Raw genomic sequence first — 25,566 nt, forward strand, 5'->3', positions numbered from 1 at the left:
AAAAGAAGGTTAAGGGTCTTGCAGTAATGGATGATTTATCCTCTCCAGGGTTCCAAGAACAAATATATTGTGCTGTCTGTGGATCCTCAAAAGAGACTACGATACAGTCGCCTTGGGTAGTTTTACGTGAGGGTCCTATCCAGGGAACTCTACGCACCATTAGGACTTTACTTCTCAGGTGCCTTGGGATCTGCCTATTGGTGTTCAGCCAATGAATAACCTTATTTTTGAGAGACCAGTGATTTTCTTGGCTGGAGCTCCCCAATACGGGAACACCCGTTAATACTACCACAAAGGGCTTTGCGTCAGGGGGTAGATCTATATAACCCCCACGAAAATTTTCGGCATTCCGTTGTCCCTGCTTGGTAGAATGATTATGATTGGTGACGTTCACCCTTTGGGCATCAGCCTCTTTAATAGCTTTAGTTGGCTGTTGTAAAGACTGCGGAGGTGGCTTGTCAGGGGGAATGGTGGATTTAAGATCAAAGCCCTTGGTGCGTGGTTTGGGTAATGGCTTGCTGGAGGGCGGTGCGACTGGCAAAATGACAGGTATGTCTTCTACGACTATGGGAGGCCCATTAACATTTTGGAGACTAAGGCTTGCTAGATTTAGAATGCTTTTTTCCATTTCTAAAAGATGGTTTTCAATGCGAGAAAGTCTAAGGTCTAGCGGGGTAAGAAGCTTTTTTAATGAGTTCCAGACTATTTCTAGGAACTCATCGTCGCTTCCCCCAACTACACTAGGTTTCCCCCCAATATTCGCCTGTAGAGTGACAATATCAGTTGGGCGCAGGCTTGGGCAGTTCTCAGGAGCGCTTGGAAGGTCCATAACTTGGGCAACAGAACTTATTACTACTCCCTGAGTAGATGGTATGACATCTGTTGGGCAGTATACCCTAGCAATTTTGGCCTTCTTCCGCGAGAAAGCAGACAATGTGGTGCGTTTCCTTTTGTGGACTGAACCCTTTTGTTGGAGACCCTGGAAATTAACATACTCCTCAATGGTAGAAGGAGAAGTCAAAATAGGGGCTGTGTCTGTATCAATGACAACACCCTGAACACTAGCATGCGAAGGGGAGGTATGGCTATATTGTAGTTGGAAGGAACTGGAAGTCGAAGAGAGCCTGGGCGATAGGGGAGGAGTTTGGTGGACCTCAGCCTGGGTTATAATTGATCGAGGAATGAGTTGGTGCACGGGGCTCTTAGCTGTTGCTATGTGTCCTAAAGAAGATATTTTTTGACAATGCAAAAGTTTGGGACAGTCTTCTAGCAGCTTCTAGGTCCAGAGATACACGTTTTTGCATTTTTAAAATTTCGTGGTCGATGGCTGTATTTGTTCTGGTAATAAAATCGTCCAGAGTTCCATTAACCATCTTCCCACCCTTAGCGGTTTTACTGCGGGTGGCCCGTGTACACATAGTGCAGGATTAGTTCTAGTGCGGTTTGCCAAGAAAGGGTGTGGATGGAAGGTGTACTAGCTAGAAAACTGGTGATCCAAGGGAATGGGGTCCAGTCCAGTCTCTCCGGTCCTCGAACGGCCTCAAACGGCCCGCTCTTTGCCCGGTCTTCGCCCGAGCGCGTCCGCGCGCGTCCCGCGGGCCGGTGATGGTTATCCAGTTATGTAGACCTTGTGGTGTGACTACGCCCCTAATTCCAAGGGCCAGGGAGGAGTCGGCGGGAAGAGGACCAGCTGTGGCAGGTTAGCGCACTGCCCGCTGGTCCTCGCAGTCCCTCGACAAGCCTTGATGGTACACGGCTTCGCTCCCTGGTCTGCCGGTCGTGCAGCTCCTCGCTGGTGGTGAGTCACAGGCTCACGAGCGGCCCCCGCGGAGCGGGGGCCGTGAGGCGTGGGTTTCAGGGAACAAGGAAAAGGCAGGCAGGTGGGTTGGTTCCTCCGTCCGTCCGTCCGTAATGCAGCCCGTTTATTCAAATCAGGGACACACAGAGCCCAGGTCCAGCCTCAATTTCAAGGGCCAGGGAGGAGTCGGCGGGAAGAGGACCAGCTGTGGCAGGTTAGCGCACTGCCCGCAGGTCCTCGCAGTCCCTCGACAAGCCTTGATGGTACACGGCTTCACTCCCTGGTCCGCCGGTCGTGCAGCTCCTCGCTGGTGGTGAGTCACAGGCTCACGAGCGGCTCCCGCGGAGCGGGGGCTGCGAGGCGTGGGTTTCAGGGAACAAGGAAAAGGCAGGCAGGTGAGTTGGTTCGTCCGTCCGTCCGTAATGCAGCCCGTTTATTCAAATCAGGGACACACAGAGCCCAGGTCCAGCCTCAATTTCAAGGGCCAGGGAGGAGTCGGCGGGAAGAGGACCAGCTGTGGCAGGTTAGCGCACTGCCCGCTGGTCCTCGCAGTCCCTCGACAAGCCTTGATGGTACACGGCTTCGCTCCCTGGTCCGCCGGTCATGCAGCTCCTCGCTGGTGGTGAGTCACAGGCTCACGAGCGGCCCCCGCAGAGCGGGGGCCGTGAGGCGTGGGTTTCAGGGAACAAGGAAAAGGCAGGCAGGTGGGTTGGTTCCTCCGTCCGTCCGTCCGTAATGCAGCCCGTTTATTCAAATCAGGGACACACAGAGCCCAGGTCCAGCCTCAATTTCAAGGGCCAGGGAGGAGTCGGCGGGAAGAGGACCAGCTGTGGCAGGTTAGCGCACTGCCCGCAGGTCCTCGCAGTCCCTCGACAAGCCTTGATGGTACACGGCTTCACTCCCTGGTCCGCCGGTCGTGCAGCTCCTCGCTGGTGGTGAGTCACAGGCTCACGAGCGGCTCCCGCGGAGCGGGGGCTGCGAGCCGTGGGTTTCAGGGAACAAGGAAAAGGCAGGCAGGTGAGTTGGTTCGTCCGTCCGTCCGTAATGCAGCCCGTTTATTCAAATCAGGGACACACAGAGCCCAGGTCCAGCCTCAATTTCAAGGGCCAGGGAGGAGTCGGCGGGAAGAGGACCAGCTGTGGCAGGTTAGCGCACTGCCCGCTGGTCCTCGCAGTCCCTCGACAAGCCTTGATGGTACACGGCTTCGCTCCCTGGTCCGCCGGTCATGCAGCTCCTCGCTGGTGGTGAGTCACAGGCTCACGAGCGGCCCCCGCAGAGCGGGGGCCGTGAGGCGTGGGTTTCAGGGAACAAGGAAAAGGCAGGCAGGTGGGTTGGTTCCTCCGTCCGTCCGTCCGTAATGCAGCCCGTTTATTCAAATCAGGGACACACAGAGCCCAGGTCCAGCCTCAATTTCAAGGGCCAGGGAGGAGTCGGCGGGAAGAGGACCAGCTGTGGCAGGTTAGCGCACTGCCCGCAGGTCCTCGCAGTCCCTCGACAAGCCTTGATGGTACACGGCTTCACTCCCTGGTCCGCCGGTCGTGCAGCTCCTCGCTGGTGGTGAGTCACAGGCTCACGAGCGGCTCCCGCGGAGCGGGGGCTGCGAGGCGTGGGTTTCAGGGAACAAGGAAAAGGCAGGCAGGTGAGTTGGTTCGTCCGTCCGTCCGTAATGCAGCCCGTTTATTCAAATCAGGGACACACAGAGCCCAGGTCCAGCCTCAATTTCAAGGGCCAGGGAGGAGTCGGCGGGAAGAGGACCAGCTGTGGCAGGTTAGCGCACTGCCCGCTGGTCCTCGCAGTCCCTCGACAAGCCTTGATGGTACACGGCTTCGCTCCCTGGTCCGCCGGTCATGCAGCTCCTCGCTGGTGGTGAGTCACAGGCTCACGAGCGGCTCCCGCGGAGCAGGGGCCGCGAGGCGTGGGTTTCAGGGAACAAGGAAAAGGCAGGCAGGTGGGTTGGTTCGTCCGTCCGTCCGTAATGCAGCCCGTTTATTCAAATCAGGGACACACAGAGCCCAGGTCCAGCCTCAATTTCAAGGGCCAGGGAGGAGTCGGCGGGAAGAGGACCAGCTGTGGCAGGTTAGCGCACTGCCCGCTGGTCCTCGCAGTCCCTCGACAAGCCTTGATGGTACATGGCTTCGCTCCCTGGTCCGCCGGTCGTGCAGCTCCTCACTGGTGGTGAGTCACAGGCTCACGAGCGGCTCCCGCGGAGCGGGGGCCGCGAGGCGTGGGTTTCAGGGAACAAGGAAAAGGCAGGCAGGTGGGTTGGTTCGTCCGTCCGTCCGTAATGCAGCCCGTTTATTCAAATCAGGAACATGCAAAGTGCGCATGATCTGTATGGTCGGCCCAAGACGGCGGGCCAAACAGTTAATGGGTGCTTAGGGAGTGTACACCACTCCTCCCCCTGCTCTGCATTCCTGCCCTGCCCCACCCCACCCCACCACTGACTGCAATAGGGAAATAAAAGGATAATAACAATATGTTATCATTTTATTTTTCCTTTTGAGAGGTGGGGTGATGCTCCTCTACCATAGTGGAGGAGCCACCTCTGTTCCCTGTGCGGTCTTCTTAGAGGTATTGTCTATTGCCTTGAAGTTGGTAGCTTGTGCTTTGCTGAGTTATTGGTCTGTCTCTTAACCCTTATGTACTTCTTTCATATCCCCTCCGCTGTCCAGTGTGTATCACTCAGGTTCGCTCTTTGGCAGTGTTGTGTAATCAATGTGTATCTGTCACTGTAAAAGGCTAGCTGCCCTTCCTTTCTGGCCTTATGCTGCCAAGGCTCTTTGAGAGACCTATTTTGATTCCACTCACTTCCTTGCATGTCCTTTTTTATTCCACTAGAGTATTTTACACAGCCTTCCTGCTTTCGTCTAGTTGGATATCAGGAGTGAGTCTGTATTAAGAGGCAGTGTTTCCTATAACGTTGCCTGATGAAAACGGTCGCCTTATTCTTTCCAGTGGCCGCATGGTTTTAAAATGGCCATTGAATGTTTTCTATGGACTCTCTCTGGGTTTTTTAATTGCTAGCATATCGTTTTTCACCAGATTCCAACATGGCATCCCAATGATTTCTTATGGATTCCTATCTAATTCTGAAATGGCATGTTGTCTCGCGAGATCTCATCTTTGCTCCACGACATCTCACAGAGGCCTTGATTGCTTCTTTGTCTCTTGGACAGGACAGAGTTCAAAAGCCTTTAACAGAGTCTTCACTCACACTCACTGTAGGTGTGAGTGGATTGGGAGGGACACCATTTTCTTCCTTGATCTACTGGGATATTGCTGTTCCTATGTCCACCTCTGCTGTGTGCTGTGTGTAGCCACACTGCAGAGGCGCACCTGGCAGGCACTCTAGGCTAGATGTACGAAAGTTAGGAATAGCGATTTCCTAACTGCAATTTCCTACGAATCACAATTAGGAAATCACTAACTAATCAAGTTTCATTTAGGGATTCAGAGTGGGTTACAAATAGGCCTATCTCGTGCCTCTTAATGAGGTAGGACTATGATTCATTGTCAACACAGGGATGGTGGCCTCCTGGGGTCAGCAGATCACCATGTCTGTGATTGCTTTTAAATAATCTTTTTTAAAGTTTTTTAAACCAAGCCCGTTTTCCTTAAAGGATACGCGACGTGTTTAAAAGGGAAAAAAATTAACTTGAAGTTTTTTCCAAGAGTAAGCAGTGGTCCATGCTCTTAAAATGATTTTGCCAACCATTCTCAAAGGGGGTAGTGTTCCTTGGGTACCCTTTCCCATTTGCAAATGAGTTACCATCTTTTTTCAAATGATGGTAAATTGTGTATGTTTTGTGACCGCACTTTGGTCACAAAATATTCATACATACCATTTCAATTTACATTAGGAAAAGAGACCCTCAACATGCCCGTTCCAAATTCTGAACCGCAAAACCCAAATTGCGTTTCGGTAACAAGTTACCAAATCGCAATTTGTGCTTTGTACATCTGAAAAGGCATTTTTGCAGTTGCAAACAGCCCAATTCTGAGAATTATGCGGTTTGCAACCACAAACATGCTTCGTACATTTAGCCCTTAGTTCTTTGCGCCCCTTCTTATACAACCCCACCACAAGACACTCCACTACAACTTACCAAAGGAAGGGGGCTACATACCAAATGGTAATTTCAAGGGACCAAATAGTATCCGGTTGTGCTTGCCTGCCCTAGCACTGACCTCGCTGGGTCCCAATCTCATGCATGCACTTCAGCTCCTGAGGGCACCTTTCTACCACTCCTGGAGTTTTGTGCTGTATGCCTGCGCCACCACTGGCTTTTCGCATCAGTTACTCAGTTTTGCAGTTGTATGTCTGAGTCAAAAAAGGTAAAATGCCTTTATCACCAAGTCTCAGTTGTCCCATGTGTCAGCAAGAGCATTCGGCTTCGTATCCCTCCTTCTTTGCCAGCTCTCATGTCCGGGGGCACTGTAAAAAAGACCCCGCTGACACTGGCAATGTGTCAGCGGGGTCTAGTCTATATTTTCAGGGTGCCCTGTCTGGTACTTATTTATCTACCCTTGAGGGAGCTTTTCTCCACCCATGCTGTCCCTACACTATCCTGCAGGGAGTGTCCTGCTTCTCCCCACACTTCCTGTTCCGGTCAAGGACAGGAAGTGGTGTCCAGCGTCCCACCCCTGGGTCTGGGAGGAATCTGTCCTACAGTGTCGTAGAGTCCCTGTGCCAAGTAGATGAGGCTGTATTAAGATGCCATGCTTGTGATGTGTTTTCCAGCTGATGCCCACAATTTATTAAAAAAAAATTCAAAAGGATAAAACTTATATTTTATGTTGGTAAGAAGTCACGCTGTTTAAGAGAAAGAAATAGAGAGCCTGATAGCACACGCTTTTCCAAGTGTTGGCGACCAAAACACAGGAGACTCTTAAAATAAAGAGTCTTCTGCAAAAGGAATATAGGAAGCAGAGCAACAGCGTGCGAGAAGACATGAGAACGCACACGCCTGTAAGTAAGTATGGCAGGAACATTCATGGCTCTAGGGGTCAGGTTTACTAAAGTTGGTGTGGGCACTCACTCTAAGCATCATTAACAAGAGCATGGATCCACTTTCGTGAGCATTTTCTTTTTTAGCATCAAAGTTGTCTAGAAATGCAGCCTTGAATGACACTGTGTTGCTTAGCAACAAACCCAGGATTATGTGTTCAAAACTGGTGTTACTGTTTAGAAATCAGAAACAGAACCATACATAAACCCATACCTATTACATTTAAATAAAGTAGCACAAAACTGTGTTGCATGAAATCCTAACGCCAAATGAAAGCAAGGTCAAACAAAGGGCAAAAGTTGAGGTCAGCGACATTCTTTGATCTTTCAATACGTAATGCAGGTACCAAAGAAAAGTAAATGCTGATCATCCCACCCTTTCCTGTATCCAGATGCCTCAAATGGGATTGTGCTCCTACCTACCCAACCAACCAACACCAGTCCATTCAATTGGGCACCTACAGGTGCTAGAAGATTCCTATTACTTGCGGAGTCCACCAGGCTTCCATCTTGTCTCCCATCACCTTGAACCTCAAACGGAGATGTATGGGGACATCACTCACTAGTACCACTGTCAAAATGTATCAATACGACTCTACTTGAAATTGTCCCCTGTTCTAGACATCCAACACTACCTGCATGTCGTTCGTGCCCAGCACCTATCTGAAGCTCAATCGCACCAAAGCAGAATTCCTGTATTTGCTATTAACAAGACGCGCCAGCTAGTTCAGATGTGGTTCAGCAACATAAACCAGAATAAATTCAAACTGTAACTTTCCTCCAGTGCCAAGACATTTGGACTCACCCTGGACACTGACTTTACCCTCAAGGAAAGCATTGCCAGGAAAAGCAAGCCAGACTGGCATCAGTGGTCTCTAATAAAGTAGATGAAACAATTAATCCCAAAACATGACTTCAGAGCTACAGTTCAAGCTTGCGTACTCTCAGATCTAGTTGGTGGCCAGTGGCGCATCAAGGATTCCATGGGTTCTAATGCAATAAAGAAAATAGGGCCCCCATGTCATGGTTTGGTATAAATTAAAAGCAAATAATTGGGGCCCAGTGGACCCATCACACACCTGGGACACGGTGCAACTGCACTTGGTGCACCACTAATAGCTACATCCCTGATAGTGGTAATGCCTTGCTTCACAATCTCTCAAACTCAACAGTGGCTCCCCTCAATGGAATCATCAAGGGCCTGCAGAAATATCTCCACATCAATGACCACATTTTCAGAGCAAAAAAAAGTGACTGAACCGACACAGAATAAGGCAAAATGATTGCCCGGACCATGGCGTCAGACAACTGAAGGACCATAGGGAAAACATCATTTAGCACAATATTGTGAATAACGTGCACGTTCGACGACCCTCTCTCAAATACGAGACATGTATTTGTTTATCCAGAAGCGGTCAGGACGCCTGGACAGTCCTTGAAAAAACAGGACTGTACCGGCAAATCCGGGAAGTCTTTTCACTCTACACACCACCCCCACCTTGATGGAACTCTATTGGCTCCCCTTACAAGCTCACGTCATCTTCAAAACCAGCTGCATCATTTACAAAGCCATCAAGACTAGCACCCCTGGCAGACAAGCTCTCCATCTCTGGTGGTTCTCAGCACACCCGCAAAGAGGAAACCATCAGACTACGGATGAACAAATGCAAAAACAGAAAAAACAAGGCAAGAGTCCTTCTCCATCTGTGAATCCATGGCAGCTCCCCCTATCCGGCTTCACCACCCCTGCTGATGGCACACACGTTGGAAGCACACTACATCACCACTAAGTGTCATTGCAAATCCACTACCGAAACCCAGCTATCTCTGCAAAAAGTTGCATTGTTGCCTCTGACATTGTCCAACACCCTGCTGCCTTTTGGCTAAAGTTGTGCCATAGGAATACCTCACGCATAAATATACTAATTATGTGACGTACCCTTGAAGACTCATCTGCATGAAGATAGTTGTACTCGACGTCATGTCTTGAGTACAGAAGTCATGCAAGATACTGCTTGAAAGCTTTTGCAATGTAGCACGATGCTGCACCAGGTTAGTGTTATGCATTTTTTGCATTTACATCAGTGATGTTGTCACTGCCACACAAGTGGTAACTATGACCTTATGATGATGCTGCCCTAATTGGCGAGGCCACACAATGCAACATAGCATTGCAAATGTCCTCCCTGTTTAAACTATTGCGGTGCATAACTTCAAACAAGACTTAGGTTTTTGCTAGAAAGGAGAGAGAATGCTATGCAGCAGTTTCTAATGCAATACCTCCTCACATACTGCACCAGCCAAGAGCTGCCAGTCAACATTACCCTTACATCCCGACAGCCCCGTACTTGTATTACCTATTTGCTATTATGTGCTGTATCCATAAAGTACCTTTGCTTGTTTGCTGCATTTTTATCATATATAATTTAAATCTAGCTATACATACATATATGTGAGTAGATAGATAGATAGATAGATAGATAGATAGATAGATAGATAGATAGATAGATAGATAGATAAAAAATGATTCTGCTTCCTCTGCCCCACTGTGAAGGGAGCCCCTGAGTGAAAGTAAACAGAGCATAAGGCCGTATACTAATATGGGTAATTGACACAAACGTAGGACATAGGGGCATATTTACAAGAGGATTGTGCCACAGGAACATCACTTTTTACATTGTTCTGGTGGTGCAATACTCTGCACCATATTAGCAAAGTTTTATTGATTGTTTATGTGCAGGAGGGGACACCTTTACGCACATAAACAATAATTTCCTTTAATGCAGACAACCTAGCACAATGGTGCAAGGGTGTCTCTGTTGGCACTAGGTAACTATTTACAGCGGCAGCAAAAGCAAAAATACAGGGGTGCGCCTTATTGTTGTAAATACGCCGCATCCCGTCGGTGTTTAAATAACAGTGCAGCGCTGCAAAATTTGCCGCAGCAGTGCGCTGTGCCATTTCCGTGTAGATATGCTGCATAATATGATAACACTATCCTCTCCTTCACTGTGGGTGTCGAGTTTTGACGGGACCCGGCTAATAAATACACCTCCCAGCACAAGGTAGCAGGTATTTTTGAACAGCTGTGACTATATACTAATTTATAAAACTCCTGCCCTAACTCCCCTGACCAACCTACGTACTACATAAAACCGCAATAGTAAAAATAAAACGTCCTGCAAGTTCATACTGAGCTGGTGCTAGACATGGAGCTTGAGGAATTTTTGTGCGCTGGCTAAAACTAATAGTTATTTTTTACTGCAAAGATTAACAAAATATGATATCAATTGAAGACAAAAACATGGAGGGACAGTAAATTCTGCGTTCTCCAGGAAGAGCGCTAGTGTTCAAACCACCCGCCTGATACAAAGCGCCACATGACTACTACAAGATTGAGGCCGGAGACGCTCATTTAACGCTAAATACTATTGGTGGGTCTGTGCACGTTCAGATGAACATATCACCTTTATCCGAGTCTGACATGAGGCCAGCTCAGTGCTTAATTTGAGCCGGAGCTTTCTGGTGCTGAGCACCGGCACTTAATTGGTTTCCGGTGGTTGGCACCGGCACCTAATTATCTAACCACACTTAGGGCAGTCTACCACAAGGTGGCGCTGCTCATGTAATTTAGAGATAAGCAGTGTAACAGTTGTTTAGGAAAACGATGTACATAAAAAAAATTGTTAATACCTGCCTCCCCAGCCATTGCTTTAGCTCTGGGGGTCTGGAATAAACGGAACTATCGCATTTACATGCAAGAGAGATGGTTAGTAGTTGCATTGGCAGCACTGACAGGGGCGATGGGTGGTGCAAGCTGCAGTGGACTCCTGGTCAGAGCCCTAGCACTTAATATTTTACAAATTAAGCACTGGGCCAGCTGCTTCGGCATGGCTTACTTAGCTGATAGAGACACCCTTAGCGCAGCAATAATATTAGATTGTGTTACGGAATACCGCTTGCCAAAACAACAAATGCTTTTTAACGCTGTTAATATCACAAATCCGTATTTAGCACGATTGCCTTTAAAACGGTTACTTTTACCACACATATGCCTTTACCACGCATGCTTTTACAACAATCTTGCTTGGTTGAGCCTTCTGCTTGGCGAAAATGTTTTGCTGTGTGTAAGTTTTAGTGTATTTTGAATGCTTTGTCGCGTACCTCTATTCCCTATTTTGCCTCAGCATTTGTTCAGTGACTGGACGCATGGTTCTTCCTAGACAGGAAGGGGTCAATTGAAATATTTGGCGTTGAACAGTGTCCCCTCGCCTTGGGCGTGAGTATGCTGTCGAATCCTCTATTGAATTTTGCTGAAGTTGCCTGAAGGAAGGCCACGCCCATGGTAGGGAGGAATTCTCTGAAACTCAGAAGCAGGCTCTGACGTACTTCGAGAAAAAGACCTGCCTGAATTTTAAAGCAATACATTGAAACGTCCAGCAAATGGGGAAAATAACGGAACAGCAAACGCTACGCTACCTGAGAACACAAATTGTGCTAATTTTCATTTTATATTTCAAAACGTAATAATAATTTTCATAATTCTCACCATAATTATATCGTAATAGAATATGCCTTTACTGTTCATGCCTTTACAATAGAATTTTCATTGTAAAGGCATGCGTGGTGAATGCATATTTATTATAAAATACTGTGGGGCATATTATCTACAAACTGCGATAAATATCGCAAAATGCGCTTAGCGCATTTTACATTATTGCCCTTTATGCCTGAATTACATCGCTGTGTTAGCGGTGTATTAGCAACGTTTTGCTAACAGGCGAAGTGCAATCCGGCGATAGACTGCGATAATCCTAATTAGCGTGTGAAATTAGCGTGTGAAATCCAGCGATGATTTCACAGCGCTAATGAAACGCTTGGTAAAAGGGGAATGTGTACAAACCACCTCCCATAGGCAATAATGGTGAGTCAGGTTTTATTCAGGCGTTAGGAATCACGCGCTAATGGGGGCTTAGCGCGCCTTTTCTCACCGCTATGCAGGTCCGGGGCAGCGTTGATAATACAGTGAAGTTGTGTTTGCAACATTTTTTAATACAGTAATTGTAAGGAACGCCTACTTTGCATCTCATTAGCAATGTATATCGCAAAGATGTGTAGCGTTGGAAAATCGGCTGCTAACATGCGCTGATGCAGGTTAGCGTCGCCTTGTTCATAGGGCGATACTGCCTTTGATAATATGCCCCTGCATCTTAGAGACGCAATCGTGGTAAAACCTTCGTTGTAAAGGCATGCGGGTTTCAGCCTTCGTTATAAAGGCTGTTTCCGATTAAGTCAATGTCTTCATGTAAAGACGAGAAGACTCAATTGAAATTGATATGACAATCTGTATTTATTTGATTACATTAGTAGGCAGATTAGTTAAAGTGCGAGATAGCCTCTGGGGATGGCAGACTGTGCTGCATAGCAAGAAGGAACAGAACGGGTTTGATGTATCACAAGTAGAGATGGGATAACAAGGAGCAGACACTGCAGCTGAAGAGATCCAAGGGCATGCCGCATAGTGTAGGAGAAGAGGTTGGTGTCTCAGCGGCATAGATAAAGGCTGGGCATAAAATGGGCCAACGAAGTGCCAGGGACAAAGCATTAGTGGAGTTGTAGAAATTTGTTTATGAGACAATGGATGAGAGAGAACTGTAGATGAAGGTGGGACGATTGATATGTTTGGAAATCAATGCTTAATTTCTGCCGGTGGTTGCAGGAGGTGGGCACCAACGCTCATTTTTTGGGACCTGAAATCACTTTTCTTCATCAGGCTTTGACTCTGATCAAGGGTGAGAAAGGCATACATGGGTGGAAGAAGGAGGAAGAGAAAGATAAGAACAGTGTGACAAAGGGAGTAAGCAGCGATGAAAAAGAGATGGAGGCAAACCAACACTGCCTTGGTAATCTTCACTCCCAACATTGAGCAGTACCTGCAGCAGGCTCTTGAGAAAAGCTGGAGGGAAAAATGAGTGACACTGTTCACCACCTGCACCCACCAGCACATATTAAGCACTCGCACTGTACCCAGGGGTTCTATGAATAAACTGAGGATGTTTGGGGCAAGCTATAACCTTATAGAGCCATCAAGGTCCGAACAGTGGAGATGAATCAAAGTGTCTCCATTTGCAGGTGTTCCTGCACTGGTCTATGGTGGAAGACTGCCATTATGGAATGTCACACAAGGAAGTGACAGGGTTGGCGATTTGATAGTTATAGTGCCTAAGGTTAACAATGCTGAGGAGGAGATGGTTGGCATTCTTGGATTTCTGGTCTAAGTGAGGAATGATATGTGGAAGAAGGGGAGTTAACACAAATACTTACAGATTTGAAGAGCGGTCCACTCCATTTTAGGGCTAGAAAAATATAGGCGATATTTAGCCTTGCTTATGTAATGGCTTATTTGTTAGCTTTGAAAGCATCTTTCACTTTGGGGGTGACAGTGATTGGGATTCACACCAGATATTTTTAAGTTTGTGACTGATTCTTTTATTTACTTCGGGGGGAGGGGTCGGTTGGTACACCCCCCCCCCAATTAAATGTATTTTGTGATAAATAGTTGGGTACAGTTGGTTTCAGTCGGGTATGGTGAAGTATCTGTCGGATTTCACCAGGAATCTTCACACACATAGACTTAAAACGCACACACAAACACTCTCTCCCTCTCTCAGTTTGGAAAGTGAATGGAAAAAATGTTGGTTAGTTCACAAAATAATGTGTTTTCTCACTTAGTACTCCTACCGATCTGCATTACTTTCCCTTTTCACTGCCCGTAAGCCCCTCTTGTGACCCCTGCTCATTGTATAATGTATTTTAACATAATGGGGTATCTTTACTAAGATTTTATGGCATGTTAGTGTGACGCAAACCAACGCAAAATCTTTTATCCCCAATTTCCGCCCAAAACTTGTTTTGCAATGGAAATTCACTTGAAAGTAATGCAAATCAGCATATAGAGCTGCTTTACATTACTTAGCACCAAGCGGGCGTTCCATGGGTGGTGCTTGGGTGTTCCCATGCAATCAATCATATTTTTTGGTAACGCCCATTTCAAATAGGCACTATCAAGGGGAAACACTTCTATTTCTCCTTTCTTTTAGACTATGCGTGTATACTGCACTGTACAGCACACACACTAAGTGGGAAAATATTTCTTATAAGCATTGTATTTTTTGCTGGAAGGGCATCCTTCCAGTATAAAACCTATCCTAGACACCCTTGCACTATGGTACAAAGGTGTGTACGTGGCACACAACTACCAGTTTGTGCACTGGTGCTAGGCAGAGGAGAGTGCCACATGTCAGTAAATATGGTACACTGCTATGAACTCGTTTTAAATATGAATTGCTCCTGTAATTTGCATTTTATTGTGCTTTTATGATTGTTTTCTTACAATCGAATAAAGCTTACTTTGATTGATTGATTGGTACACTAATGTTCTCTCCTTCTCACACAGCTTAGTGCAATATTTTTTCCACTGCGCTGCGTGAGAATTTGGTAAAAGACCACTATGTGCCAGCATGATTGTTGGGAAATCTGAAGCTTGAATCCCCCTCAACCTTATTGACCGAGCAGTGGCGGCTAGCTTTAAAAAAAAAAACGGTGGGCACGAAGGTACACAAATCACCATTAATTCGGGAGCTCCACTGGTGCAGCAAATCTGTTTGCGGTCTATGAGTAGGAAAAGGAAGGGCTTCCTTCCTGCTAGTAGAATGAAACACCAACCAGTCCTGGAGCTGCTTCCATGCTGCGAGAGCAGGTCCAAGATTGGTGGGAGCAGTCTCACCCACCGCTCGTTTTGAGGCTGGGGACCCGTGCCACCAATCCCCAGGCTGTTTTACAGCCTTTGGATGACTGGGTCTACAGTGCGCATGTCGAGCTGGCGTTCGCAAGACGGCTGGCCAGTCAATCATGCACACTGTAGACCAGTGTTGCAATCCTGGATTACACTATCAATTGGTACTTTACTACAAAAAAAATTCCAATAATAGAGATAAGATACCTAATATCACAAGAAGTGTGCCCAATTTATCATTGTCAGAATACACTTCTATTTCCCCTATATATATAATAATTGGATGTAACTTTTATTAAATATATATCTTCATGTTTACAGACATTATTCTAATTGAAACACGCTTCCCAAAATGCCTGTCTCTCTTGATTGGATGATCTCAACCACTACACTACACATATACTATATCCAGCGCCCTGATGAAAGTGGCATGACTGCACTTATCTGTGACTCACCGAAACACTAGTCAGCGCAATGCTTTTTGTGTTAAAGTACCCAATGATATTATTGATGTGTAAGGATGATTTGTGTTAAAATATATTAATTTAGACACATTTGTAGGTATTATGTGGAATGCCAGTTGATTCTTGGGCCTTATGTAATCAATCAAGGAATCAGAGTAATGCCAACATGGGATTCTGAGCATTGTTTATAATGAATAGGTTGGATGTGTGTCTTTTTGAATGAAGTGTCTGGATGTTTTGATGTATGAGTTTTAGATCGTTGTAGCAGGATAGGAAGCCCATGAGAAACAAATATCCAAGTTTATGTACAATGTACATTAAAAAATAAACTTAAATAGTATGTAATAAAAACATTTTTTTTAATGTCTGATTCATGAAACTGATTATCTTTGGAGTCATACCAATCAGAAAGTAAGTGGAGGAGCACCATTGTTTTCTTGTATTTTGATTTCTGGCTAGGTATTTTCCTCATGGGCCGCCAATAAGGAGGGCAGCCTGTGTCTTCCTTAAAACCCTCAATAGAAAAGGAGATGCCATTCCTGCAGTGGCATCACAAGACAGGAGAGTAGCCTGGCTGCTGGGATGACTCTTTGGCAGATTCTTGACCCTGAAAAGGATGCCATGGAGGAGGACCGCTTTGTCAGCCTGCATGGAGGGCCCATGAGAAGTGAGCTTGTTGCATCTTGAACCCCCTTGCCTATCATCTCATTCACAAGAGCCTTCTTGTAACCCATTAAAAGTACTGGGTGAGACCAGTGATCAGTCAAGTGTAGGAGTAGGCTTTTTAGCCTCCTGCAAGGTTCCTACACTACCTGCAGCCTGAGCAGGTATCTGCCAGCATGACGGCGACATCGCAACTTAATGGAACGAGGGGGGGTTGCTGTTTTGATGACTCCTCCTGTAGGTGACACCACAGTCTGGGGACCAAAGACCGCCAAAGGTGAGGGAGTTCCTTGCGGATGGGACCATCAGGCCTGGAGTTGATGATGTGTATGTCAAAAGGAGGCAACGCATCACCCACACCGCTGCTAAAGAATTGCACACAGGACCACCTGCACTGTTGCTACCCCGCACTCAGGACCTCAATGCTGCAGATAAAACACAACCAAAAGAAAAGAACACTGACTGTGTCGCTCGAACGGTAAATGAGTAAGTGGTTGGTTTTACTTTACCCAAGTGACCCTATGTGAACTGTACAGTAGTGGGACACCAGTGAACTGACTTCCAGGTATTGATCCAGGAAGGCTGCCCATTCATGCCATAGGAAGCTTCCACCTCTGCCTTAATCTTGCCTTGTCACGTTCTGCGGATTATAACCACATAGCATCAGTTTTAGGACTGTGTGCCTCATACACCTTTTTTCGTTTTGGTGTGTAACTAAAGTACTTCGCTTTTAATACTTAAAGAAAACAATACGGATGGACAGCATTTCATCATGTCTGTTGTGCAACACTGGAGTTCTGAGTCTCTGCCCTTCACACTACCTCGCTGAGAAGACCTGGACAACTCATCCTCAGTCGCTACCCTGTCAAGTGCAGAGAGAGCATACTTAGCACCAAAGTCACGCTGTCACAGCGGGTCAGTTCCCAGAACAATAGTAGTGAGAGGCTCCAGCCACATAAGTTGAGGTCGTGTACGTATGCTTTCACTGTGCCCCTACACATTAGTCCTGACACTATGGAATTAAATGGGGTTGCTCTTTAAGCATGCCGGTGTTCACACCTTCAGAAGAATTGGTTTGCCGTAGTCCCACTGCCTTATGGGGCTGCGGTACCTCATAGGAGCAACTGCTGCCGCCGTTGGGAAGGATTACTCTAGCATGATTTAGTGAAAGCTGGAGACATAACATGTAACACTCTCACAGATACATGCAATAAATGTAGTCCACAATATGCCTACTGAATTGAACCCCATTGGGACACACCATGAGGACATCCTATGAACGCGAGGAGCAAGCTATTGCGCCTTTATCCATCACCTGTATTCGACATCATGAAGAATGGTCAGCGCTGCAGGGCCAGAACAGAGGTTGATTTGAAAGCGAAGTTTCCATTCCTTCCGCCTTCATGTGTCCTGTTCTGGGCCAGAAGATACATGCGTTTCTCTGCCTTTGTCCCCAACTATCTCAGACACCACTGCCCAAGCACTCTCACATTAACGATGGGAAGGACTTAAATCACATACCTGACACCGCACTAAGCCTTCAGACTGCTAACCTGCACAGACACTGCTGGCCAACCAGTGGAGGCACACAATATGACCACAACACCCCTACTCAACTGCATCGAACGGAAACCTACTGCATCATCCATGAGGATTCAACGCCTATGATCCAGAATACCTGGCCTTGAGCGTGTGATTCACGGAGGTCAAACACGGACCCCCATCTCGAGATCATCTATCTAAAACTCGATAGAGCCAATGGGGGAAGACCTTGATAAGACGGACATTCCTGCTGTGTGGCCAAGCTCTAAAATTGATTTCACTACACCCAAGACTGTGTCCATCAACTCTCCTGCTCGTTCCAGGTGTGCCTTCATCCGGCCGAGGACTTCTCTTGTGAGAGGCCCTGAAGACAAGTTATATGCTGATACTCTCACATCAATCAACCTATGAACAGTGACTGAAATGTAAATCCTAGAATCAATATTTTAAACAATGCTACCCTATACAGATGTATTCTACTGAATAATTGAATTGAAATACTTGTTTGTAAGGCACAATCATGGTGTCGGGGTAAACGCCTGCAACGGTGTTATTCCCATCTCATTCCTCTTCCCTTGCCCTTCGCAGGACTCCGCTGACCCTCTCCCCCTAAAGGCAAGGTTTTCACTCAACAACTAACCTACATACAATCAATGTGAAAACCTGCTATATTAAATGAGAGCCATCATTTGAGAATGGTAATTCCCTTGGTTAAGGGTGTGCTGAATAAAGCACATGCTTATAGTGCTTTGTATTCTATGTACGGCTCCAGCCAAAGGGATTTTAGTGCTGGATAGCCAGAGAAGCTCACTGCTTTTATTTATTAACCAATTCAATTGGATGCATTGCAAACCAACTGCAGAGCTCCTGCCTAGAACAACCTTTCTGTTGGCAAAGACATGAGAAGGGTACAGGCCATCTGCCAGAGGCAACGGCATACCAGCGAGATGCCAGATGTAGGAGTATAAGAGCCTGCTACTTTGCAGAGGTTTCTTGGGAAGGTCATTTAGAGGACATTGCCATGCACTTTGCTTTCGCTCTATAGGTTAAACTTCTTCAGGGAGTTTACACAGATAAAAGGCTGGTAAACACGAATCACCTTCCACCAGTACTAGGTGCACTAAAATGCGCCAAAGATGGACAGTAATCTTCTTGGGAGAGGAGTCAGAAAAAGCAAAAACGACAAGAGCTTGTGTTTTGATCACAATTGGAACCTTACCACCTCCAGCATCCATTCCTCTAAAAACCTTGCCATGAGCTTAAAGAAGTCTAGAACTTTATCGAAGTCTACTAAAGACTAATATTCAAGGGCTATAAGAAGGTATGCAGGTCGAGTGATTGGAAAAAGGCTCAGAACAGGGAAGGAAAAAAATATCTTAACATGATCACCAAAGACTGCAGAAGCTTTTTGCAAAACTTCAGATTCCGAAAGATAGATACCAAAATCTCTGCCTTACATAAATATCTCCCCCCAAAAAAACTATCTGCACCATACGCCACTATCAAGCACAAGTCCCTAAATAAATTATGTTAGGAGTTATACTAATAAAGTGACACAACCTTTTATCACATATGACATACGTCAGATATCACAGCTTCTTCCCTTCAGGAGACGTATTAAGACCTGGCTCTTCCCCTAATAAATTGTCCGTCTGACTGTTCTCCCGGTTTACCGTTAACAGAGTAATTTCCAGCGCCAGGAAGCCTGCAAGGTGTCAGTCGCGCTTTACAAATTCTCAAAATAAATAATAAATAAATCACCTGGGCAGCGAATTGTGTTGGACTTGGGAATCGACTGCTGGTCGAAATTTTTATTTTGTGGAACTATGCAGAGACACGATTTTAGCATTCTGCATTTTGGAGTCAACGCGTTTGCAAAATATGTTTTGAAGCCAATTTTTCCCATCTGGGACTCTTCGCCGCTGAGCTGTGGCGACTTCCGCAGACCTTCACTGCAGCAGTCAGATTGGATTCACAGCAGTATTATAGATTATTCCGCTAAAGCAGCCATTCGGATCCGAGCACTGTGAAACATCAGAGGCTTGATAAGCACTGAAAAAAACACCCCGAACAATCTTTGATAATACTACTCAATTTCCATATTATCAACCTATGAATTGGAGCTATTGTGTGCTGAGGAATAGCGCTGAGTTGTTGAATACTTCAGAGCCTCCTACAATTCCGGCTTGTTCGATATCGCACAATGCTTTGTAAAGAGGCCTTACCTTCTTTGCTGCTCGAGGGAGCGATTATAATCCTGAGACCAGGTACTGCAGAGATAACTAGCTGATTTCAAAGTGAAAAGATGAAAAGCCATGGGAGGGAGAAAGACTGCCTGAGCTTCAGAGAATCTACAGCTTGTAAATGACAGGTTGTATGGGGTTTGTCAGCATGTGAGAGAGGGTCCCATGGAGCAGCCCCTACAAAACGGGAGACGTTTAGTTGGAAAGGCAGCTCTCCCATCACGAGCACCATCTGTCAGGACACGAATAACGACAGACCTACCCTCAGTCTGGAATAAAAGTCAGCGTTTCGACTCAGTCAAAGAGACAATTACTATGAGCAGTAGAGCAAGTTCACATTCATTTGTGTTTCATATTTATAAATACAGACACATACAAGCACAGCAGGCACTGCGCTCTCACATCTGAGCCATACAATATGTACAGAAAGGGCTTCTCGCAATCAGTCCGTGCACAGAATTAAAAAAAATAATACAGAATGCCAAAGAATACGGACCAGACATGAGAACCTGGAAACAATCCGTAATACAGCAGGTGACACCCAGAGAGCACCTTCCCTCCCACCCCTTAAAATACTTTAGAAATGGACACAGTCTGGAAAACTGTGTTTGGGGCAAGGACCATGGCTGTCCTTGAGGACTATATGATCTTCCATGGTTTTGCATCAGTTCTTGAAGACCCTGATTACCACAGAAGCAGGGAGCCTTCCGCGTTCGCCTTGTGTCAGATGTCCTTGCAGAAGGGATCCCACTCATGGAATACCTTACATCACAGTCTCAGAAGACCAATTTACTTCCCTCTTTGTTGTCCAAATGATCATCTCAAACCATCTTCGGGTTACCACTGAGAATGGCCACGTCTGAGGAACATCTCACATCACCGTGTGTCCAAACAGCAGTGACTGTCCTGGAGGAGCACCTTCGAACATTTAAAGGGCTTACTCTGCACCACAGAGCCTGCTTGAGCCGCATCATCCTACATCGCAGGGTCTCTTGTTAGCAGGGAACCTGCCCAACATGCATCTGTCAACATCTCAGAGTCTTCCTGAAGCATGAACTCTGTGAACTTCTCACACCATCTCGGCGTACCAGCAGCAGTCAAGCTGACCGAGGCGCATCTTTGAAATTGTTTGTGTGACCTTCAAGTAGGGGTGCTGCTTGAGGAACATCTCAAACCACCTTATGCAGTCCTTGCAGCAGGGACAGTGGTTGGGGTGGTCTTGCACCAAGTTCTACTGTTCTTTCACCAGAGATCATGCCCAGGAGTCATCATACCATCTCAGGGACCGTCGGGGTGGGGGGAAGTTGCTGTAATTGTCACCAGTTCGCTTTGACTGCCTTGATGTCGCTGATGAGGTTCTGCGCCAAACAAATTCCAAAGATCTGAAAGAATTTGGGTAGAAATACAATGAATATCAACACTGTAGAGTGAGGGTCGCTGATACGCAAGGCAGTGAGAAAGAAAGGAAGTCATAGAAAGCCTCAAGAGGAGACACGGGTAGTTAGGGGGGGTAAAGCACAGACTGTTAGGGACATAAGTTCTAAAGCTGGGCTATAAACCACAGACAACAGGTGAGAAAGCACAGGCAGCCAGGACAGGAAAACATGCTGGTAAGGGAGCAAAGAAACGAGACTTGTGCAGGAAACATGGTAGCCAAGGAAAAAACTAAAGGCATCTATGATTAGAAACACAAGCATCAAGGACAGGTTCATGGTTTAGAGGAATAGGCACAAATATCAGTCTAAAGACAACTGGGCTGGAGGAAGATTGATCAAAAGCATTAAACTTGTTAAAGGTCAGCAATAAATGGATCACAACACAAAGTAGGGGTGAAGTTAAGGAGTGTAGCTGGTGTCTTCCTGAACGATGTGTAAGGGAGCCCTTGTAACACTAACAAGAGGGTAGCAGAAGTGCATGCAATGTACACGATATAGTGGCATGTGAGTATGTAATGACAATATTTGTGGCCCCTGATGGACTCCATACAACTGTGATCTAAGTATTAGAGTGTGGTGAACTGAATGCAGGTTAAGAATGTTGAGTTCACGGTTACACACAGAAGAATAAAGACGTGTTATAGTAAGCTCCGTGTGTGGCGTAGTCATTGGAGAGTACCCAGGCTGGGGAGGACGCTACATCTGGTGAAGAGATAGGGGATACGTAACCCGAAGATCTACAGTTCTCTCCCAGACAGTTTGCTGTGGTACAGCAAACTGCTCATGTGTGCCTCCCCCAAAATACGGAATCGGCATTTGACGTATGTGGAGTCAAAGCACAGCCCCAGTTCTGTGTATAGCATTTGAAGTTGATGTAAGTTTCACTGAAAAGTCTACACATCAGTGGCCGAGAACCTGCTGGGAAGGCCACACAAAGAGGTACTGTGAAAGCCATACATTCATACAGAGTGATAATGCTACAGGCAGATGCAACCAGAGTTTGAAAGAGAAGCAAAGTGCAAGATAATACTACTAACAGACGCGCTGTGAGGTGTCAGTTAGCACAAAGAGATGCTTAAGGACAAATTGATACAAGAAACAGTCATCTGCTTATCAGTCCGGAGTAAAGAGAGTCATCATTCCACAGCACTCGAGGGAGTGACCCCAGAGAAAGCACCCAGGGTTGTGCTTTCAGTGCTGTCCCTATCAGAAGCAAGTCTGGGCAGTGAACTCCGCTCCGCTGGCGGAGTTACCAGAGTTTTCCCTCACTCCACGTTACGCGGAGCTTGCGGAGTGCCAAAAAACTCTGCTTCGCGCTGCTGAGCAGAGTTTTTTTCCTCGCTTACGTTCATCAACGTCAAGTTGGCAAGCGTGAGTGAGGAAAATTCACCTCCCAGCGAGATTTTTCCTCGTTCACGATCGTCAACATCAAGTTGGCGAGCACAAGCGTAGAAAATCAACCTCCCAGCGAGATTTCTCAACGCAGGCGGTCAGATTTCTCAACGCGAGTGGTCGCGCATGCTTGCGACCGCTCGCGTTGAGAAACCGCCTGTTCGCATTGAGAAAGCTGCTGCACGAGTAAAAATCTACTTGAACGGCAGAAAAGAAGCAGCGCCCGCTTGCGTGGTGCATGATACCGTTCGCGATGATTGCACAGTGCGGACAAGCACCTGGCACTGACAATCACCGCAAACTGCATTTATCTAAAGAAATTCCGCCACTCGCAGAGCTCCATGTAGCGCGGCGGAGTTTTTTGTGCACTTAGCGGAGTTCTGTGTAGTGGAACTCACCGAACTCTGCCCAGGGTTAATCAGAAGAGGCACCCCATCAAGCTGCCGAGCGGGGCTCAGAACAACTCCAAAGGTTTCCAAAGTGCTGAAAGCTGAGACCGGTGATTGGAATCATGACCGTTCACAGAAAGCCTAGGGACTTCTAGCCCGCTTGGCTGAAACATGTTGGCCCTTTTTGGCAGTTATTTGTTCAAACTGCATTTTGCACTGTTCTGTTTTTAGTTAGGGGTTGTGTCCGCATTCTCAATAAAAGGTTCTCTATGTTGGGGCACACCACCCTATTTTAACTCACCACTTCACAGTTTTTGCGTTTTGCGCTGCTCCTATTTTTTCAGTGGTCAATTAGTTGAGTTGCTCACTGTATCGTTCAGAGTGAATGTGGGCGGGATCCAGCCCAGTACCTACTGGCATGGTGTTCTCTATGATCAAGAGATACACCACTCCTTGAGCTGGTTGACCAAATGACAAAACTGATCACCATGAATAGTTGATGGTTATCCAGACATGGTGATAGGCGGATCCCTACCACATATCACGTGTAGTGCTTTGTTTTTTGTTTTTGAGTTCCTTGGTTCTGTGACTTTTCTGTGCGATATAGGCAACACTTTACCGGAGTGAGAGTGTGATTGGCCTGCCATAATTGTGGCATCTAGACCCCCGGTTTGTTGTGTTGTTTATAATTCAGTAATTGGGGATGTGAACCTGGGCTGGTCTTTAAAATTTTCCCTATGACCCTCCCTCCCTCTGTGTTGTTATGATACTTATCAAAGATGATCCAGAGTCCAGTACTTCGCAAGTTCTCAGAAATGGTTTGCACAAACAAGATCACCAAGCAGTGGTGGAGTGAACTTTACTCTCCACGTCAGTAAGTTCCGTTAATGATTACAATGCCACCGCCTTCTTGAAACCACCACCGCCAAAAGGCCGAATATTGGCGACACAAAGGCTGCATGGATAAAGACATTTGATGGATTCATTGATGCGATTGAGGAAGAAGATAACAAAAGATTATCAAGTACCTTAAGAATCTTGCTGGTGAAGGTGCCGAAGGAGTCATAAAGAAAATGCAGTGAACTGACTAAATTGCATACAGTAAAATAAAGTAGCCTTGAAACTCAAGTTTAAACCAATGCCAAATGTAGATTACGAAAGATACATTTTCAGTCAAGAAAGACAGAAAGTTGGTGAGACCACTGACTAATTTGATGAGAGACTGGATAGGCTCATCAAGCACTAAATTCAATTCATTTAATTATAAGGAACCTATACGCCTCAGAGTGATTGACAGATGTTTGTCAGATTCGTACAGAAAACAGATGCTAAGAGAAACTCTTAGTCTGGAGCGAGATCTCAAGGCTGCCAGAGCTGAAGAGCGTGCTGACCGACAAGCTGCTGACATGGAGGCTGGAGGTGCCCAGAGGGAGTTAGTCAAGAATATGAGAAATAAATCAAAGTACATGGCCGAGGGACACTGAGTGATTTTTCCACAGAAAAAGAAGTTGTGCTTCAGGTGTGGATTTTAATTTCCACTCAAAGGTAAATATCTCACCATTGGGCAGATTTGCAAAGGCTGTGGAAAAGAGAACCATTTTGGGATGGTGTGCAAAGCGACAGAAAAATAGGTGCGTCATGACACGAAGACAAAATGGCCACCCAGGAGGGACGTTCAACGTACATCCACAAGGCTAAGTGAGTCAGCTGAGTCAATCAACATCTAAATCTTCGACAAACAGTTCTATATCAATATCAAGTGAAAGTGTAGAAGATGAGTGTGCCATGTCGAGGTTTACCTCAGAGAAGCATCTGCATGTTGGCCTGGCCACCAGTGAGGAAAAACACAGGTCCAATCGACATGACAAAGCACCAAAGTCGTTAAAACGTTGTCCGAAGATCACACTAAAAGTCAATGGTTGTTCAATACCTTTCATTAAGAATAGTGGTATGTCAATAAATATTATGTTTGAGGAGAAATGTAATGAACTGTCTCCAGTGCCCAAACTTACACCATCGAAAACTAAAGTGTATACGTGAGCGGCTTCGACACCACTACAAAGTCAAGGTTCATTTGTAGCCACAATAAAGCATAAAAAACAAAAAGTACAGGCACCCATTTATGTACTTCAAGCTACAGACTCAAGCGTCTGCTCACTCAGCTTCAGCACAGCCGTTGATATGGGACGGATATCCATGATCTATAACATTAAAGCTCATCACAAAATAGTAAGTCAAATCCCTTTGTGATGGGAAAACTTAAGACGATGAAAGTCCAATTACACATTAACGATGAAGTCCATCCTATTGCTCAAAGACACGACTAATTAACTTTCACTTACAGGAAGCTGTTGAAAAGTAACTTGAATCTTTGCTCAAGCATAATGTCATTGAGTATTCTACTGGGCCAAATCCATGGGTTTCTCCCATAGTGGTAGTACCCAAAAAGGACAGAGAAGAAGCTGTACGCATCAGCGTGTCAAGCGAAAAAGGCAATTGAAAGAGAACAACATCCAGGTACACACATTGTCAACATGATAGCACAATTGAATGGTGCACAGGCATTCTCTCATCTGGACCTGAATAAAGGACATGATCAGTTGGAACTAAAGGGGAATTGCAGGTACATTACAACCTTGTCTACACATGTTGGTCTGTTCCATTACAAGAGATTGCACTTTGATGTGTCATCAGCTACAGAGCTATTCCAGGATGTCATTCAGCCTATCATGCAGCCTGCCATGAATGCTTTCAATTATAGTGATAACATATTGGTTTTTGGAGTTACACAGAAGGAGCATAACAAAGCTCTCACACAAATGTGTCAGTTGCTTAC

General features: G+C 46.1%; 1 protein-coding gene across 1 annotated transcript in view; it reads right to left on the bottom strand.

Annotated features, from left to right (window-relative positions):
* Window positions 1–19,836: 19,836 nt before the first annotated feature.
* The window catches only part of TSPAN17 (tetraspanin 17), a 111,479-nt gene continuing 105,749 nt past the window's right edge, over window positions 19,837–25,566 (bottom strand). The window contains exon 9 of the mRNA XM_078652802.1: window positions 19,837–20,895. Within this exon, the coding sequence (XP_078508928.1) occupies window positions 20,830–20,895 (66 nt within the window). The 3' untranslated portion in view covers window positions 19,837–20,829. The remainder of the gene's footprint in view (window positions 20,896–25,566) is intronic.

Source organism: Lissotriton helveticus, chromosome 7, assembly GCF_964261635.1.
Source record: "Lissotriton helveticus chromosome 7, aLisHel1.1, whole genome shotgun sequence".
In the NCBI taxonomy this organism is placed as follows: domain Eukaryota; kingdom Metazoa; phylum Chordata; class Amphibia; order Caudata; family Salamandridae; genus Lissotriton; species Lissotriton helveticus.